The sequence below is a fragment of the Sarcophilus harrisii genome, chromosome 1, assembly GCF_902635505.1.
Source record: "Sarcophilus harrisii chromosome 1, mSarHar1.11, whole genome shotgun sequence".
Lineage (NCBI taxonomy): Eukaryota > Metazoa > Chordata > Mammalia > Dasyuromorphia > Dasyuridae > Sarcophilus > Sarcophilus harrisii.
The window spans coordinates 82,975,646-82,996,892 of NC_045426.1; the positions used below are offsets into that span (position 1 = coordinate 82,975,646).

Genomic DNA, 21,247 nt, shown 5'->3' on the forward strand with positions numbered 1-21,247 from the left:
CTGCACATTGTAAGGGACTAGTGGACCAGACCCGGAGCTAGGGAGACCTAGGCTGGAGTTCCTCCTCCAGCAATTACTAGCTCTGTGACACTAGGTGAGTCAACTTTGCCCCTCTGCCTCAATTTCCTTGGCTGGAAAATAGACATAAAAATAGCACCTAATTTCCAGGGTTGACATTAGGATCAAGTGACAGTTAAAATAACATAAGAATAAAATATTAAATAATTTAATTAATGATTTAAATGTTAAATTATTAAAATATTAAATTAATAATTTAAGTATTAAATAAAATATTAAATAGTTAAATTAATAATTTAGATTTTAAATAAATAAAATAAAATATTTAAAAGCTAATAAAGCTTAGAGTCTAAATGGGGCCTTAGAGGTTCATCTACCCTAATCTTATTTTATTCATTTATTCAGAGAAGTTAAATGACTTCCCCAAAGTCACCAGCTAGTAAGTGACTGAGTTTGGATTTGAATGAGAGTTCTTTTGACTCTACTTCTACCCAAGAAGGGTAAAGTTGGAAAAGCAGTTCCCATATATCAGTAATGTGTAGCATAGTGAAGATTGTGGTCCAGACCACAAAGATTATTCCTGAGGAAAGACATCATTCTTAGCTTTAAGAAAACCTCCCCATCTACAGAAAGGACAGCTTTCCCCATACCCCAGGTTAGACTCTAGTTTGAGAGCTTGAAATGTGTTGCCAAGAACTGAATGGAGTTCTTTAACTAGATCTATCACACTCACACTGGGCTCTGGAAGTCATCATCAGTATGTTAGATTCCCCAACTTTAAGACTATTGCCAAATTCCAAGAGGAGAATCAGGATTTTCTGGTTGAATTGATGACCTTGGTTTCACTTCGACTTATCTACCCATTTTTTTATTTTAAAGCATGCTCAGAGGTGAAGAGTTGAATAATGTCTTCCATGTGGATTATTCCATGGGGAATAATCTAATTCAAGAATCTCTCCCAGATCCTATTGATCCCTGGACACCTAGACAAGGGAACATGTGATTTAAAGAAATCCCGTGGGATATTATTCTGGGGTCCAGACCACAAAGATTATTCCTGTGGGGAAGAACATTCCTAGTTTCAAAAATCTTCATATCTTCAGACCTCTCCGGGATTGTAGCAACCAAAGAAAAATATAAGAAGAAGAACGTGTCTGAGACCTTGAGGAACGTGTCTTCCCTGCATCAGCTTTATCATGGAAAATGGAAAATCCCACAATCTGAGTTGTAAGGGCCCTCAGAAAAGCTCCTCCAATCTCCTCCTCCTGAGGCAGCCAATTCCACTTTTGGATAGCTCTAATTGTTTGTAAGTTTGTTTTCATTAAGTTGAAATTTGCCTCTGAAGTTTCTACTGATTGCTCCTACAATATTGCCCATTGGGCAAATTTTAATTTTTCCTTTAAATATATAAAGGCAACTATTAAATCCAATCCCCTGCTTTCTCTCTTCAGGATAAATAATCTCAGCTTCTTCTGCTAATCCTTATATGGCAAAGTCACCATGTTTATCATCCCATTATAATTGTGCTCCAGTTTGTCAGTGTCCAATTTAGTGTTGCCTAGAACCAAATGTAATTCTTTAACTAGATGATAGTAAAACAAAACAAAAAAGAAATCTTTCTCATTCTGAACATCAAAACTCAATTATCACAGAATCACAGTCTTAGTGCTGGAAGAGGCCATGAAAGCCATCAAGTTCAGTCTTCATTTTACAGATGAAGAAACTGAGACAGAAGCTAACAGATATAATTGGGTCACAGAACTAGTGGTAACCATCTCTTAATGCAGCTTAAGATCACATTTTCTTTCTTGGCTTTCTTGTTGTAAACTACACCTTATTCAGAGTGACCTAGTGTTTCAGGCTCAGAATTTTAACAAAATGAGACAGTCATAGACCATCTAGCCATTAACAAAAGATTTACTTAGTCATGGCATGGGAAAGGACACTCAGCAAGAATACAGTTCATGGTTCCATTGAGTTGAGCTTCCGAACCCTTTTGTATTGACCATGTTGGCAAGCCAGTCAAATCTGAGAGAAAAACCCTTGCTTCCTTATGGGCTGGCTTTTGTACTTAAGCCACTAGGAAGCTATGAGTGTTCTGAGTCTTTATCCTATGAACCAAGACCCCAGAAGGTTAAAAAAAAATACTAGTTCTCATGGGAGATATTGTACCTCCTATAGCTAACACGGCATCAAAAAGATGCCTTTTTGTCTAATATTGACCTAAAGTCCACTAAAATCCACAGATCTGCATTTGTCTCCCCCATTCTGTACATTGGCATTTCGTTTTCTTGAACCTGTTTAGAATTTCTGTTAAATTTTCCCTTATTTGGCCTATTGATGTAGTCTGTCAGGCTCTTGAAGGCAGAAGCTATCTTGTTTTCTTGTGTTGGTTTCCCTAGTGCTAGACATAACTTATGGCACATGATAAGCACTTAATTAACCCCGCATTAATCAATATTTATTATGTACTAGTATGTGCCAGGTACTGTGCTAAGGACTGGACCATTCATTATCATTTATTTATCTATTCTTGATGTAGCTATAACGGTTCTTTGTGATGTAGTTATGGTTCTCTTTCCACATACACTCAAATAATTTAATATTAGAACTTTGACAGAAGGCAAACTCAAATGTACCAAAGGATTTGAAGTTTACCCTGTACCTTTGTTTTGAAAACCATAACATTTGCCTGACTTAGTTCCTGTAGCATATCTCACATTTTTCTTTCTTTTTAATGTTCTGTTGTTAATGTATGCTTTTTACACCACAATCGGGGTGGCAACCCTGGGAGTGGGCTTTCAACTCAGGACATCCTGGGTTTTATTCATGCCTCTGGCACATACTGGTTATTCCCTGCAGCAAACCAGATACCCTCACAATGCCCCCAGGCAACATTAAGTCAGAGAACATTGGTTGATGTTCACATGGGTGGAAGGAGCTTCCCTACATCAATGAAACTATCAGTTCAGCTGCCCCCTCTTGCTTACATGCTCTCTCCTCACTTCTACCTCTTAGAATCCCTAGTTCTCTTCAAAAGTTAGCTCCAGTCCCCTCTTTTACTTGAGTCCTTTCCTGGACCCCTACTTCTGCTCCCCCAGGTATTTCTATTCTCTTTCTCCCCTGAACTAACTTTGTATTAGAATGGTATTTATTTTGTGTTTACAGTACTTCTCTATATGAATGTACCCACACACACACCCCATACACACACACATACATATATACCACATACACACACATCAGTCCAACATAAGCCCCTGAAGGTAAGGAACTGTTTGCTTTTGTCTCTCCAGTGCCTTAAATGCTTGCTGAACTGAATTGGATTGAATTGGATATATTCCAAAATATTTGGAACAGCATTTTTTGGAGTAACAAAAAACTGGAACCAAAGTTCCTTTATTGGGGAATGGCTGAAAAAAAATGTGGCATATGAATGTAATGGAATACTGCTGTGCCATTAGAAATAGTGAATATGAATACACAGAAACAGGCATTTGGAACTGAATGAAGTCAGCGGAGTCAAGAGAACAAAAAATATAATAATGATGACAATCATAAACAAAATAAAACCACTAAAAAAAGGTAGAATTTGTATTATATGCAAAGTTTGGTCTTGGTTCCAGAAAATGAATAATGAACCACAGCTCCTTCCCTTGAATAGAGGGGGTAGTGAACCACAGTTGCAGATTGTGGTACATGCAGTCAGTTGAAAGTCAATCACTCACTCATTATCTATCTCTCTATTTCACTTGACTGATTGTCTTTGTTATAAGAAAAGATGTTCTTGGAGATGGGGAGGAATACTGGGAAGCCATAATTGTGTTTTTAAAAAGCGCCAGAAAAACTTTTTTTTGAAGAAAAAGAAGGGAATTTGGATTTAGGTGACTTAGGTGGAATCCCAGTTATTCTGTGTATTTAGAAAAATCATTTCTCCTCTCTCTATTTTAACAGAGAGCTCCTCCCTTTAAAATGTTGTGTTTGTGACTTCTGGGACACCAGACTCCAGCTCTAATATTCTGTTCTAATCTAAGCTCCCAGTCTCTTCAAGCTCTACATCGTTTTGATGTTGTTTCTCATTCCTCCTATCTTCTATGAAGAAGGAGAAACAGATGTGTGACAGATGTATTCATTAGCAGAATCTTCTGCTCTTTTCTACAGTAAAGAAGGAAAGCCAGAAAATAGCTAGAGTAGGAGATCAGAAATTAAGAAAGACCACTGCATTCTCCCCCAATTATTTAGAGCCAAAGAAGGAAGGATTTTCTAAACTCTGCTTCTTGTCCTAGAAAGCCTGTATGTAATACATCAAAAAAAACTTACTTATAAAGATGATAGTACTAGAATCCCAGAGTTATAAAAGAGTATTCCTAGATGAGACTTTAGAAATCAACTAGTCCTCAAGGGCAGAATATCAAACATCATATCAGATATCACTGATTAATTCGATGATTTCTCTGAAATGGACTTTTTCTTTCTCATTGGGCATTATGAGATGGGTAGAGGAGAGAGATATTTAGAAATGAAGTTGATGTAAAAAGAAATGATGCCAATATAAGTAATTGGGAAAGAAATCAACTAGTTTAACTACTTCATTTTATAATTGAGAGAACTAGGCTAGAAGAAGTAAAATGCACAAGTTCATCCAGCAAATTAGTGGAAGAGCTGAGATTAAAATCCAGGTTTTCTGTAAACAAGATGTATTTGCTGAGATGTTTCTCCAGTGGGGGCAAAGGACTATAAAGAGTCATCTTTCCTCTCCTCACAGCAACTAGAGACTCATCTCTAATCTTCTCCACAGACTAAGCCCCTAACCCTAATCATAGGTTGGTCCCTGATCTTGTCCACAAATTGACCCAACTACAGACCCAAACAAAAACTCTGCTCCTGGTCAGACTGAGCCCTGAATCATACATTCACCCTTAACTGTAGCCCCATGCTGAAACCTAAAACAGCTATCTCATAACCATATACCCTTGATCACCAAAGGAGCCAGACTAATCCTCTCAATCTACCCTTCCCCAACCATGTGATCTCCAGAAGGATAAAATAGATTAGATTGTAAAAAGGCTTTAACCATCTGTGAGGAGTAAGATATAGTAGAACAAGTGGACTCAGGGGGTTGTGAAATCTTCCTATAAAATTTTTCAGGGCAGGCTAATACCTTCCTGGCAGATATTTCTTTGGATTTGATTAGGAACCATTGAGGTTGGAGTCTCTGTACTGAATATCTCTTTTTAAAGGGCTTTGAGATCCTAGGTTTGTTTAAAGGGCTATTTAAATAGACCAAATACTAATAGATCAAAATATATGGACATTCCTCTTGGTTATGCATTCTGAAAGTAGTGTGGGTATGAGTCAAAACTTTGTTAATCAAACCACTGTCTCTCCCCTCATGATTTTTCCATGTGTCTCTTCATTATTGTTCCATATGCAGTGGTCAAGGGCCACCGCCCACTCTATCAAGTCGTCCTGTACCTGTAAACAAAAACTGAGATTCATTGAAATAAACTCACTCTTGAAATAGAGAAATCTTTTGTAATAAGAATCACCACTTCTTCGGTTCATCTGGAGAATTTCATATATGGGCCAAGTGATGTTCACCTGTAGATAGCATGTGAGCCATAATCACACCTATGATCATGAGTGAAGAGACATAAGGACTGTTTTTCTTTCCAGAACTTCAGTTGCCTAAAAAAAGAACATTCGATTTTAAGATCCCATGATAGCTGTCTTCCAAACTCTTAAATATCTGTCAAGGAGACTTGTTCTGCTTGACTTCAAAGAACAAAATTAAGGGCAAAGGGTAGAAGCTACAAAGAGACCAATTTACATCTGCTGTGAGGAAAAGCTTCCTAACAGAACTAGCCAATGGTAGAATAAGCTACCTTGGGAGGTGGTAAGTTCTCTCTCATTAAAAATCTTCAAGAAAAAGCTAGTTCAACCCATGAAAGATTTCAGAAAAAGAAAGTCAGAGAAGAGTTAGTTGGATTTGATGATCGCCAGCATTTGTTTCAACTTGGAAATTCTGTGATTCTATAGAGTCAGGAATCCTTGTGCTCATTTTTATAAGCTTTGCCCTTTTAATAAGTTTTTTTTTATATGTTTGCCCTTGTCCCTTATCCCTTTCATCCATCTCAGTTTCTTCACCTATAGAATAGGAGTAATCACTTGTTACCTACATCACAGAATTATTGCAAGAAAAATAAGTTTTAATCCTTATCACACTACAGGAATACAAGCTATTATTTTTAAGAAAAATTTAAAAAATTCAGAGAGCCAAAGCCCCAATCCAGAAATTTATCTTTTCCTGTTTTATCCTGACTTTCTTCATCTTTCTTTCTTCTCCAGATCTACAAGGACAACAGAAACTTGTTTGAGATTGAGGAGAACGTCCCCCAAAAACTTGTGGAAAAGGTGGCAGGAGATATTGAGGGCCTACTGGCCAAGAAGGTCCGGGCTCTGAAGGTAAGAAGAAAGACAGTGTATCATATTAATTTATTTATTCAGCTACTTATTTTTTTGTTTATTTGACACTTTGAGATTTGTAAAACTTTTAATATATACTATTATTTCATTTAATCCTCACAATGCCTCTGGAAAGTAGATGCTGTTTTATATATACCGATGATACAAATGAGAGAACAAAGTCCTTTCCTCTCTGAAAATTTTCCCTTTTCATGATATCTGTTTCAAGGTCATGGCTTCCAGGGGTCACTTTGGAGGCCATGATGAGGAAACTCTTTATCTTATCTATGGGTACAAGCATGTGCTTGAAGACAAGTGATGCTGTGAACACGTGCTCTTCTCTGCTGTTTTTGAAGGATGTGGTCCCTGATGACTGAGAAACTAGGCTGTAGTTATTCCAAGAGATCTGGACTAGAAGCCCCTGCTCCTGGTCCTACCACTAACTCAACTGTCATTGTCTTTCTCTGTGTCTCAGTTTTTCCATGAAAATACTGCCTGCTTTATACGCTTTACTGTGTTGCTTCAATAAGAAAATGTATAGAAAATTAAAACATGCAAAAAAATATATATATATATATGATATCTCTGATAAGTGTCTGATATCCATGGGCAATAAAAAATATTGATATAGCACTTGGAAAAGGTTTGTAAAGTACTTTAGTTATACTGTCTTATTTGTACCTCACAACCACCTGAAGAAAGGAGGTACTATTATTATTCTCATTTTACAAGTGAGGAAACTGAGAAGGCAGGAATTAAGTAAGATCACACAGCTAGTAGATCAGTTTTTGAAATATCACAAAATATGTAAAACTAAAAGTCATTCTCCAATAGATTAGTAGTCAATAGATATAAACAGAGTTAAAAAAAAAAAACCTGCAAACTGTCAACAAGCATATGAAAGAATGCTCCAAATCACCAATAATAAAAGAAATCCAAATCAAAACAACTCTGAGTTTTTACTTCACACCCAGCAAGTTGGCAAATATGACAAAAGATGAGAATAGTCCATTATTGGAGGGGATATGGAAAGGCACACATGTTGATGTATTTGTGATGGAGTTGTGAATTGGTTTAATCATTGTGGAAAGCTCTTTGAAATTAAGCTAAGAAAGTAACTAAAATGTCTATACCTTTTGACCTAGAAGTACCATGGCTAGTTATATACCCCAAAGCATATAGGAAGACAGGAAACAGTATGTATTAAGAACTATGTGCCAAGCACTGGGCTAAGTGCTTGACAAATATCTCTTTTGATCTTCACAACAGTGCTGGAAGGTAAATACTATTATTATACATACTCATTTATTATTCATAAATACATAAATATGTATATTCATACATATATATATATTACAGTTAAGAAAACTAAATCAGGTGTATTTATCCATACTCATTTATTATATATATATATATATATATATATATATATATTACAGTTAAGAAAACTAAAGCAGGTATTATACATACTCATTTATTATATATATAACAAGAAAGCTAAAGCAGGCACTATTATTATACATACTCAGTAATTATATATATATAATATATATGTATGTATATATATTACAGTTAAGAAAACTAAAGCAAACAGGTTAGATGATATACCTAGGATCATTCAGCTAGTAAGTGTGTAAGGGTGGATCTGAACTCAGGTCTCCCTAATTCTAAATTTCAGTCTCCATCCACTGAGCCACCACCTAGCTACCTCACCAAAATATATGCAGCATTTAGTACCAAAAAACTGAGAAGTATAAATAAACATGTCTGAGAGTTTGTCTCCAGCACTCATTCCTGACTTTCTCAGCATCCCCCATCTTTGCCTAGCATCAGAGAGGAAGCTTTGATTATACTAGTTTCTGTGAAGTAGAAGTAACTAAATGGATAGTGTTGATTTATCCCCTTCCAGGGGAATATACATTTTGAAGAGTAGCCAGTAAAAGGCAGTGCTTACTCAGAGGAATGCCAATGTGTACTATGGAAAGAGCATCTATTCTAGAATCTGGATCTGGATTCAAATTTCAACTCTAATGCTTATTAATTATATAATCCTGGGCATTCAGTTAATATCTATGTGCCTCAGTTTCCCCATCAGACTAAATGAGCTATGAGATCTCTTCAAGTTCTGGATCTCTGATCAATGGATTCCTTCTAGTTCCTTATCTATAGGTGCTAAAATCCAAGAAGGATTTCAGGAAGAAGAAGGGATTTTGTTTATTTTATGCAATGAGAGGGACCCTCCTAAGTCTTCTTCCCTCTTCTCCTTGCCGTTTAGAATCAATAGTATCCTAAAATTTTTGCTAGGCATATTTGGCTCATGCCTGATTATTTTCCCTCTCTTTCACAGTCACCACTTAAATCAGACATTATTGTCTTTTCCGCTGACTTCCAGAGGTCTCAGCTTGAGGCAAACCCCACATTAGACATGGTCTCTGCATGTCATTGGACCTGAGGTCATTTCATTTTCCAGGAATGGAAGTTAAGACAGAATAACCTGAGAGAAAGAAAGGAAAAGTCTGGGTAGATATTTCCCTGTGTTCACATGGCAGGCCCTGAGGACATTGGGTCTGATGAGGGGGAGAGGAGAGGCAAGAAGCAGTAAAGGAAGGTCCAAAGGAAATCTTAGAACATAAAGCCAGAGGATGTCAGAGCTAGGAGAGCTCTTAGATCCAATCTAGTCCAATTTCTGCTTTTTGCAAAAGGAAGAACTGAAGCCCAGATAGAGGGATGACCTTGCCCAAGGTCACAGACAGTCAGCAGCAGTGATGGGACCTGAACCCTTTAGCCCATATCCTGCTCCCCGCTTTTCCCAGCCAGAGCTGGACCAGCGCACCTCCCACCTCTGCTTTCCCATTTCTGACTAGCAGCAGGGGTGCTGCTGGGGGAGGGGGAGGGGGCACTCATGCAGGGGCTGAGGACCATCAGGGGCAGGAATGCAGATCATGAAGCATGACAGAAACAGCAGGGGAGAAGGGAAAGATGATGGAAAGTGAAATGTCAGTCTTTTCTCTGGCATTCCTACTCTGTATCTTTCTCAGTTCCTTTATCTCTGTCTCTCTCCCTCTCTATCTCTTCAATAATCTTTCTCACATTCTTTCTTTCTTCTTACCTTCCCTATCTCCTGTCATAAACAGTCTCTCCATCTCCCTTTCTGTCCCTCACCCTCCATCTGGCCTTGTTCATTATCTTAGTCTCTCTTCTATCTTCCCTCTGTAAGTCATGTCTTTCTTCATCTCTTTTGCCTTTCTGTGACACTATCTCTCAGTCTGTCTCTCTCCCTCCCCCTCTCCCTTTCCCCCCGACTCTCCCTCCTTCCCTTTCTCTCATTCTCTCTTTCTCTTGCTTTCACTCTTTTTCTCTCTCTCTGTTTCTCTCTGTGTCTCACTCTCTCTCTCTCTCTCTGTCTCTCTCTCTCCCTCTCCTTCTCTCTCTCTCAATCTTTCTCTCTCTCTCTCTCCCTTCCTCCTTGTCTCTCTCCCTCCCTCCCTCTCTCTCATTCTCTCTTTCTTTTGCTCTCACTCTTTTTCTCTCTCTGTTTCTATCTCTCACTCTTTCTCTTTCTCTGTTTCTGTATCTGTCTCTATGTGTGTGTCTGTCTGTCTCTGTCTCCTTCTGTCTGTCTCTGTCTCTGTTATCTCTCGGTATGTCTCTGTCTTTCTTTGCTTCTCTCTGTCATCTTTCTGCCTCTCTCCTCTCTTTATTCCATTTCTGGCTCTGATTGTGTCAGTTACTCTCTTTCATTCTCTACTTCTCAGTCTTCCATGAGAGGCAGATGTTGGTCCCACTCTCCACAAGAGCTATCTCCCTATGCCGTGGGCTTCAGCTCTGTCATATTAGTTTTCCCTTCTTACCAATGTTACTATAGGTGCCACTACCCATCCCCTGATTTTCTGTACACCAAGGAGCTTGCTTGGTCTGAGGAAAGCACTGAATCGATAAAGAATAGTAGCATAGTATAAGGAATACCAGACTACATCAAAAATTTGAGGCTCTAGTGCTTCCATCTGTTTATTAATCTGCAAAATGGGAATAACAAAATGCCCTCCCTACCTTTCAGGTACATTCTGATGAAAGTCCTTTCTAAATGTTAAGACACATTAGAAACATAAACTATCAATGGTATTATTACCTTTCCCAAGGACTCAAGACATTTCAGGTATTGAAGATCAGTCTGTGATGGAGAGTATTAAATCACTCTATTAAGACAAATATTTTATTTGTCCTTGGTTGATGGTTATTGGATGTTTGCTAAATTATTAGGTTCAGGAGAATTAAAATTTATTCAGTATGCACTGATAAAGTATCATTATGTGCCAGTTACTGTCCCAGGTGCTGAAGATAGAGATAAATATAAAACAGTCCTTGCCCTCACAGAGTTTACATTCTCCTGAGATTGATCTTAGGGATGGATTGTAGGGCTAACTAGGCCATGGACTAATCTCTAACCCTGTCACAAAATAAACCTTGACTCTAGCCAAACACATTGTATGAATGTTCCCATTCAAAAGTCTGCTAAACACATCCACGGATTGGGAATGAAATTATTTGGGATCTAATCTGCCCAATTAATTTACTCTGTCACTTTGGGCCAGGTACCAACCTTCTTTGGGCCTGAGTTTCCTGAAAGAGCATCAGGATTGGAGTTAGGAGGGATCAAAATTTGAATCCCACCTATCACTCATTGGTGTGTAACTACAAACTTAACCTCACTGGGATTCAATTATCTCCCTTATAAAATGATAATAATAAAATCTCTAGTACCTAACATACCAGGTGGTTGTCAAGATCAAGTGAAATGACTTTATGTATTTCGCAAACCATAAAGTGCTATATGAATGTCAGTTTAAAAACTGAGATATGGAAGCTAAAGGGTAATATGGGTAGAAATTATTATCCTTACTGTTATTGCTATTCTTCTGGAGGGATGAGTGAGAGAATAGTACTGGCTTGATCTGGAGGGCTTCTTAGAGGAGGTGATTTTTATCACACTTTTTGAGGGTCAGCAAAGCCAGCAACCTGAACTCCCAGGAAAAAATCCTAGAGTCCCAACTCTAGGCACTCCTGCCTAAGTGTTCTGAGACCATGTAGTCACTTCCTCTCTTACCTGTAGTCACCCAGAAAGACAATGGGAACCAAAGTCTGCTGCTTTTGAAGAGGGTACCTACAAGGCTCAGGAGATTCATTTAAAGGTCTAATCTCAGCGCTCTCTTAATTAATCGTGACAAGCCCTTCTCTCTCCCACTTCTTGCCTAATTGCTGGTGAAAAGCTTTTGTTTTAATTATATTTTTAATTCGCTCCTAATCAAACCCTGGCTGGCGGCTCTGGTTTGCATGGTATGTGTTTGGGGGCCTGTCTAAGTATGTGTGGGAGGGGCAGAGAGGAGAGAAGAAGGGCTGATGCTGCTCCCAACACATTGTTCCTCTCTCACTGGACCTCATCCAGTAATCCAATTTAAATCCCCTCTCTCAGGTCTGGAATTCTAATTGGGGGATTGCAGAAGGGGAGTTTAACAATGCAGCCACACTGGGATGGAAGTTTATTGTCTCATCTAATCAGAGACAATCAGATGTTTATAATGAGTCTATCAAAAAGACACAAGGGCCATTTATGGGGACAGGAGCCATCCCGGAGGCTAGCAAGGCTTAGGTACATTTTCATGCAGATGATGTTGGGTCTGTGAGCTGGGTCCCTTTCTAGGGCCTATGTGATCTTATAAACTTTCCGTTCTCTTAAAGTCGGGCACAAATGTTGAACTGCCTAACCTTCATTTTCAGAACCACATGCAAATAGAACCAGTCTCACAGAGGAGTTTGGGAAGGAGGAAATATCTCAATTATTTTTGTTAAAAGGGGAGAGGGAGGAAAATGGAATATGAAGGCTTCAGGCCAATGAACTTAATGTCAATTCTTGAAGGCCAAATGATGTATTATTAATGAGAGAATTAATGGACATCTAGTAAAGAAAGAAATGATCATCAAGCACCATCATGGTGTCATATAAAACAAGTCATCTGAGACTAACCTCACTTCCTTTTTTTGACAACTTTACTGTGCCCCCACACATTTTAGCTTCTTCTTATGTGTTGCCTTTCCCCTCTTAGACTATAAGTTCCCAGAGAGCTGTCTTTCTACTTGAATTGATACTTTCAGCACTTAGTACAGTGCCAGGAACATGGTAAGTGCTTAATAAATGCTTGTTTACTTGACTCGGCAAATTAGGGAATACTATAAATATACTTCTCCTAGATGGTAGCTGAGCATTTGAAAAAGACATTCATAGTATTCCTGGTTACAATGCATATGAAGTATTTATTTTCAATTCTGGGCATCATGTTTTAAGATGGATATCGATAAGCCAGAGAACCTCTAGAAGGAGAAATCAGGATGGGGAAGATCCTTGAGATCACGGCATATGAGGACGGATTGGTTTAAGGAACTGAGTGTGTTTTAACAAGAGAAAAGAAAACTTGAGGACAAGGAGGAGAGGAGAACAACAATCTAGGTATCTTTAAATATTTTAAGGACCAAAGGAATAGGCATTAGACTTGGTCCTCAAGGACTGACAAAGAAACATGGGGTAAAACTTGAAAAAAAGAAGCTGTAGGTTAAATGTAAGGAAAGATAGAATAATTAAAGCATTTTTCAAAGTAAAATGGGTAATCTTGGAGGCTAGTAATTTCCTCTAACTGAAAAGCTTAAGGCAAGAGCTATATAACACTATATTTATCAAATATGTTGGAGAATAGATTCTTATCCAGACCAAGCTGGCCTAGATGGTTCCCCTGAAGCTGAAACATTTCCTAGTTCCAAGATTCTGGGATTGTCAAAACTAGAAGAGAGGACCTTAAAAGCAGAATACAATATTTTACAACTGGAACATTTGAGGCCCAAAGGGAAGAAAAGGCCCTACCACAAATCACATTGAAATGACAATTATTCATTCATTCTTTTTTTTTTTCAACAAATCTTAGTGCCCACCAACTACAGAACTACTGGCTGAGTTCTGAGATTGAAGTAAAAAATAGGTCATATCCGACCTCAACCTTGGACATAGAGAACTCTACTATAAACTACACTTACATATATATAATAGAGATTAAAAATCTGATTCAATATGAGAGGGGGAAGGTTATTCTCAATTGAAGGGGCCAGAGAAGGTTTCCTAGATATGGTGGCATTTTCACAGTTTTTTTTTTTTAATTTTGAATAATATTTTTCAATTACATGTAAAAACAACTTTGATATTCATCATTTTTTTAAATTTTGAGTTCCAGATTCTCTCTTTCCATCCCTCTCTTCCTCCCTTCCTAAATGACATGCAATTTGATACAGGTACTCTGTTTTTAAAAGAAGGATAGGAACTTTCAGCGTATGGGTTAGAGGCAGTTTGGTGGCTCGAGGATACATTGCTGAGTCTGGAGTCAGGAAGACCTGAGTTAAACACAATTAACCCTGGGCAGGTCACTTTACTGTTGGAGAAGGAAATAGCAAACCATTCCAGTATCTTTGCCAAGAAAACACCATAGACATTATTGGCATACTGTGGTCCACAGGGTTGGACATGACTAAAATACAACAGCAGCAATTCAAAAGGTAGAGAGGGAGAGAGAAAATATCCCAGCATGAGAAAAGGCATCAGGGTGGAGGATTGGAGTGGGAAAAATAAAGAAGCATGTATTCCAGGTTCTTTTATTGGCTTCCTGAGTACAAGCGCCCAACGTATATTACAAGAACATCCAATATTTCTCCTGTGCTCACTAGAGAGAGACATTTTGTATGTCTTAAATGCTACATCTGCTTTAATTTACACAGATGCATGCAGTGTATTATTCAATGATAGATTACTGCATTAATCAACAAGAGAGGAACTGCCCATTTTTACGTTCCCACACTACACCATGGAAACTACCTAATTCACCATAATTTTAGTAAGTGAGAGTTCCCTGTTAGCCATCAATATACCACTATCTTCCCACCCCCAGTTTTTTGAGATGGCATTGGGGGATGTGTGGTCTCAGCAGTGCCTAGTTTTGGAGGGACTCCAGGGACTCAGAGCAGAATCAGTCTGTCACCACAAGTGGTCATGCTATATTTTGTAAAACATACACTTTATTATTCCTTGTGTCCCTCCAATACCCCACCCCATCACTTTTTACTCTCCTTGATCGTCTTTTTCCTTTCTTCTTTCTTCCTCATTTTCTTTCCCCTTTTCCTTTTTTTCCCATTCTGCCTTTCCGAAGCCCTTCAATTCATGAGAACATAGATTTGGAGCTGAAATGGACAACAGAGATTTTCCAAGTCCAGTCTCTTACATATGGAGATACTGAAACTCAGAGACATCCCCACATTCACACATGGCAGAATGGACCTCCATTCCAAATCCATTCGTCTTTCTGCTTTCCTGCTCCTTCGTCTCAATTTCCTATTCTTTCTCTTCTCTCTGCTTCCTTGTCATTTTTAATGGAGGAGAGGTATGAACCCACAGGATCCAATCAAGTCTAGAGCAACCTCTGAGAACTTGATGCTTAATGAGGGCTAGGGGCCTTCCCTCTCTCTACCCCCACCTCCCAGCACAGAGATGATCCATCAAGGCAGAAAAAGGTCTTTCCAGAGTTAGAGGAGCCTCTGGCCCTCCATGAACACAGGTCATTGCCTTGGCCTGTGTCAGGTTTCAAAGGCGAGTTTTTCATTCTCTGCTTCACCACCTCCATTGCTTCTAGCCTAATTGCTTCTCTAATCAATCCCTAGTCCCTTCTTTTCCTATTGGCAGAGCCTTTCCCTACCAGAGCCATGTCACCCAGTAAGCAGTACCTTCTCCACCTCGTGAGCACAGAACTTCATCTCAGGAAAATGTTTGGGAGGATGCGGAACAGAGAAAAAAAGAAGAGAAAAACAGACAGACAGACAGACGAGACAGAGAGAGACAGAGACAGAGACAAAGAGAGGGAGAGAGAGGGGGGAAGGGAGGGAGTGGAGGGAGAGAGGGAGAGGGAGAAGAAGAGGGGGGATGGAGGGAGGGAGAGAAGAGAAGGAGGAGGAGGAGGAGAAGAGAGGGAAAAAATCCTTCAATCCCTGTGATTTCTAAAATTTATAAGTTGTCAGGCCAGTGACTCAGACCAGAGATTGTTTCCCTACCATAGAACCTTGAAGGGCATTAGAAGGAATGGAAAGAACAGGCTGAGTTTGAATAAGAAGAAAAGTGTTTGGGGCTGAAATCATCCTACTGGATAGTCCTGAAGTACCAGTATTATACTTGCTATTCATCATCCTCTCTGAGAACCAGAGTGCAGGACCTCATTACTGGCCCTGAGGACTTTCACTGTCAAATGATATGACATCTTCTTCCAAGAAAATTCTGACCTAAATAAGGGAGGCAGGATGGACAAACACAATTTAATGAACATTTATTCGTAGAATGTCAGAGCTAGAAAGACTTTAAAGGGGATCTGGTACAACTCCTACCTGAACAAATTTCCCCATCAAGTGTTCATGCAATTTCTGCTTAAAACCTCTACTTATGAAGACCTCACTAACCCCCACAGTAACCTATTCCATTTTTTGATAGCTGTGATTATTAATAAATTCTTTCCTTATATTGAGCTGAAAGCTGCTTCTTTTTACCTTCCACTCTTAATTTTTCTGCTCCCTCGAGCTGAGCAGAACAAATCTCTTCCATATGAGAATTATTCAAATATTTGAAGACTTCCATCATCTTCTCTCCAAATCTTAACTTCTTCATGGGCTAAACAAGCTCTGTAAGTCCCCCCACCACATAATTTCTAGTGCTCTCACTATCACAATCACACCTCTTTGAATGCTCTGTAGCCTTTCAAGGTCCTTCCAAAAACATGGCACCCAGAATTTATTCAATGCTCCAGATGTGGTCAGCACAGGGCAGGGTTCAACAGAGAGCATCATCCTCACTCAGGAAAATGAGGCCTAAGATCATATGGGGTGTTTTGGTTTCTATGTTATATTGTTTACATATATTGAAAATGAGAGTCATTGGGATCTCCAGATTTTTTGCATATAAACCACTGGCTAATTATTTCACCCTCATCCTGTGCTTATGCAATTGATTTTTTGGAACCCAGGTGTAAAATTTTACATTTATTCCTATTAAATGTCACTTTATTAGATTCAAACCACTGAACCCATCAATTTACTATGTTAAGGACCCTCTAGTGATCCCTGGAGAAAACAAAGATGAATAAGACAGAGTTTCTTCCCTCAAGGAGATTCCAATTTGGTAGAGGGGATTAGCCACGCACAGAAACAACCATGATGCAAGTTAAACATTTTTCTCGTTCTTCAGTCTTTTTCAGTTGAGCCTGAGATTTGAGGGTTTGTTTGTTTGTTTGTCTGACAAAGATACCTAAGTTGTTTGCCATTTCTTTTTTCAATTAATTTAAAGATGAAGAACTAAAGCAAACAGAATCAAGTGACTTGCCCAGTATCACACAACCAGTAAATATCTGAGGTCCAGATTTGAACTCACAAAGACAGGAAAAGTCATCAAAATGTCTTTAGAGTATCAGAGAGGAAGGAGTCCTTTGTAGCTGGGGAATCCAGGGCATACTCAAGAGAGAAGGTAGTGGCTGTGATTGGACGGGAGGAAATGGGATAAGAAAAGACTCCAAGGCAGTCATAAAAAAATTTTGTGTTTAAAGGGACAGCCATGCTCTCAAAGTTAGAAAGGAGCCCAGAGGCCATCTAGGCTACCTCTTACCTGAACAAGAATCTACCTGAGTTTTGGTCACTTTCTTTTTTTCTAAGCTTCCAATGAAGGGGAACCTATTTTCCCTGAGGTAGCCCTTTCCACTTTGGGATAACTTGTAGGCATCCAGCCTACACTTTGCCTCTTTGCAGCCTCCACTCATTCCTGCTGGTTCTGTTCACAGGGGCCAAGCAGAGTCTCATCCCATGACAAAAAGATTTGCAAATAGCTTTTACCTTCCCTAAGCCTCCTCCTGTCTAGCTTAACATCCCTACCTCCCTCCACCACTCCTCAGGTGACATAAGCTGGAGGCTCTCCACCATGCTCGTTGTTCCTCTGGACGCCCTCCAGCTTGTCAGTGTCCTTCAGGAAAGGTGGTGGGCAGATGTAAACACAGCACTGTTGATGGGGTCTGAGGAGAATAATGTCTAAGCTCACCGACTCTGGGAAGCGTTCCCTCCCTGCCTGACCCTGCAGCAACCCCTCCCCCCTCCAGACTGCTGCTGCCATTAGTGCATACCATTTCTTGGGCTCTCATTCATTACTGGAACTTGCATCATAAGCTCCCTGTTCTTGTGTGCATATTCTAAGCCAGCTTGCTGGGTTAGACCTGTCTGATTCACGTCTGCCTCATGTGATCATGGATGTCAGAGATGGACAGAACCGTGAAGGTCCAACTTCTCATTGTCCAGGGAAGGGAGCTGAGATCCGGAGAGGAAGATTGTCCTTTCAAGGTCAAAGAGAGAAACCAAGTGATCCATTGGTGGTCAAAAATCAGAGATCAGACAGCATGTTATTCCATTTGGCTGGAGCAGAGTAAGTGAAGGAAAGTCTGAAGTCTGACTGGGAAGATAGATTTGTCCCCTAACACTGTGGCCATCCACTGTGACATGCAATGTGGCAGACCGTGGGACCTGCCCCGTGGCAAACACGGGGGGGAGGAGGGGGCATACAATATGGCAGACAGCATAATGTTCCATGTGGCAGTGTGACATACAACATGGCAGAAAATGTGACCTGCAGCGTGACAGATAGTGTGATGTGTAATGTGGCAGAGAGTGTGACGTGTAATATGGGAGATTAACAAATGTAAGAGTCACATGACAATAGATGTACACCTTAATAAGAACACTCAAAGTGACTAACTCATTCATTCATTCATTCAACAAACATTTCCTGTCCAACCACTATAAGTAAGAACATTCCAGGAATATGGGGCAGACTGTCCTTCAAGAGCAAGTAGATCAATGTGGCTAGAAGTCAGAAGGGTTAATAAAGGGAAATCAGTCAGGTGGGAGTAAGATGCTTAAAATGTCCAACCAAGAAGCTCAGATTTTGTCCCATAGGCAACAGGGAGTCCCAGAAGCTTCTTGAATAGTAAGTGACAGATGCAGATGTGCTTAGAATATCAATTTGACGACTACGTAAAAACAATGGAGAGAGATTTGAGGCAGGACGATTAGCTGGAGGACTATTACAGGGCAGATATGTGGAGATGGGTAGGTAGTAGGTAGGGCACCAACCAGGAGTACCTGAGTTCAAATCCAGTCTCAGACACTTACTAGCCATGTGACCCTGGGCAAGCCACTTGATAAAACAACAACAACAACAACAACAACAAAACCCACTATTGCAATAGTCCTAGCAAAAAGGTAGCAACTGTGTGAGAAGAGAAAGAGGGACATCTGTAAACAGATGTCTTGAAGATTATGAATCTGGGTGCCTGGAAGGATGGTAGTGCCCTCAACTTATTCCTTATCCTACCAAAGGATGCTGAGTACTCCCAGGACCAAGCTTAGGAAGGTGTTGGAGGAAGAGTGAGGGGAATGGGAGGGAGAGAAAGAATCTTTTTCCTGCTCCTGATGGCCTGACTCTGGGTCTCCTAAGGCCTTAAGTCCGCACTCCTCAGGCCCTCACCATGGCCTTCTTCATACCCTGCAGAACTGAGTGACAGCCACGATAAGACTCCATTTCCTATTTTATACCCTGTATATTTATGGCAGTAAAAACCTGGCTCATAACAGCTTTCCTGCTAATTATATCACTCCAGATTTATCTCATAGTGATTTTGTGGCTTGCCCCAGGCACTAGAGCTATCATTGAGAAGCATCACCAGTCAATCCAGATTCTTTGTGTGCCCACTAATCCTGAGCCCTACACCCACTCTGGATTTTACACTGATTTCAGCAGGGGCAGAAAAGGCTGATGGATGCTGGAGAAGGTCTCTACTTCCCAACTGAGTGCTTAGTCCTTTATTAATATTATCTTTGACAGTAATAATAACGCTTCCACTAATGCCCTGTAATGAGATGGCAATGACCCTCAGTTCTTAAGAATTGGGCTAGGAATATGGAAACTCTGGCAGATACCACCAAGGTAGAAGGGGCCCGGTGGCAGAATGTGTGGCTGTAATTTGAATCCAGTTTAGCTAAGTGCAGAAGCCAGACACCAGTGTTGGCTACTTTAAAGAAATAAATAAATAAATAATAAAAACAAAAAACTTGGGCCAAAGCAACTTGTGATGACATGAAAGACATCTACATCTGACGCAAGAACATCCATTCCAGTGAAATCATAGATCCTTGAAGTACAATAATAATTCCTTACGTGGGTCTAACTTGTTACAATTTTTAAATGTTTTTGAATCTACTCACATTGTCCTGGGAAGATCCAGCAAGACTTGCCAGTTCATAGGAGGAGCAACTGGGACTCATGGAAGAGAGAGGACTTGCCTGCCCTCATTGAGAGACTTAGTGGCCAAGCCAGGACCAGAACCTGGATTTTCTAACTTTCTTTTAAAAGTCTTTCCACTATACTCCTCCAAAAGCCGGTCAGTAAAACTGTTGACATTTCATTGAATGATTTCTAAAGATGGAAACCTCCCTACAATATGTTCTATTGGCTTAACTTTTCTTGAAGTCCAACCCAAAGTATTCCGGCCAGAGTCTGTCAATTTTGAATCCCAAAATATTAAAGAGAAAAAAAGAATAAACCTTCATTTCATTGCAACAGTGTCCAGGACAAGACATTGGGAGACCTGCCTTCTAGTTTTATCTCTATCACTTGGTCCATCGCCTTGGGTGAGCCAATATGCCTTGTTCAGTCTCTTTCCTCATTCATGAAATGATGAGTTTGGTGGCAGTTTAGTATAATGAGAAAAAAAACATGAACTTGGGGTCAGAAGCCCTGGGCATAGATCTTGCTACCTGAGTGAGTTTTGGGATCACACTAGAAAAGGGAGCTAATGATGTACTTGTCTAAGAAGGCAGCTGCAAGTTTCAAATGAGATGATGTGGTTGACACTTTTTAGGATCATGAAGTATAATCTGGACCAGAGGTCCTCAAACTTTTTAAATAGGGGGCCAGTTCACTGTCCCTCAGACTGTTGGAGGGCCGGACTATAGTAAAAACAAAAACTTTGTTTTGTGGGCCTTTAAATAAAGAAACTTTGTAGCCCTGGGTGAGGGGGATAAGCGTCCTCAGCTGCCGCATCTGGCTAGCAGACCATAGTTTGAGGACCCCTGACTAGATAAAAGCTTGTATTCTTGTATGAACATAAGGTTCCTTTTAATTCCTCAGATACTGTGTCCTGTGGGCCAGGCTGGGTAGAGTTAAGGAAAGTGGTTTTGAGCCTGAGGTCTGGCTGACTTTTCTTATGATGCTGTGAACTCTTATTATTTACCACTTTCAAGCTTCTATCAGATTTAACACAATAGCAACAAAACTGCTCTGCTTGTCTGTGCCCCCTTTGAACTTTCTTCTGCTCACTTTTGTGTGTTTTTAAATGTTTCACTGGCCTGACTCACTTTTCCATAGCGATGGGGCCATTATGTTCAGAAGGCTTCTGCATCATTCAGAAATGGTTCCTTTTGTGTTAGTGTGGCCATCTCTGGCCTCTCTAATTCCTGGGAGAACTATCTTGGAAATGGATTTAAAAGAATCCAAAGGCTTGTGTGGAGATGGAGTTTGGGAGGTCTCTAGGCCTGGGAATTGTGAATTTTCAGAAGGAGCCAGAGCGCTTATGAAAGAGCCTCATTGGGTTGGCAG

General features: G+C 39.9%; 1 protein-coding gene across 2 annotated transcripts in view; it reads left to right on the forward strand.

Annotated features, from left to right (window-relative positions):
- Positions 1-21,247, forward strand: part of CACNA2D2 (calcium voltage-gated channel auxiliary subunit alpha2delta 2) — a 423,504-nt gene that overhangs the window by 194,656 nt on the left and 207,601 nt on the right. For both annotated transcript variants that reach the window (XM_031958716.1, XM_031958707.1), the window contains exon 3: positions 6,367-6,483. In XM_031958716.1, coding sequence (XP_031814576.1) covers positions 6,367-6,483 — 117 coding nt within the window. The remainder of the gene's footprint in view (positions 1-6,366; positions 6,484-21,247) is intronic.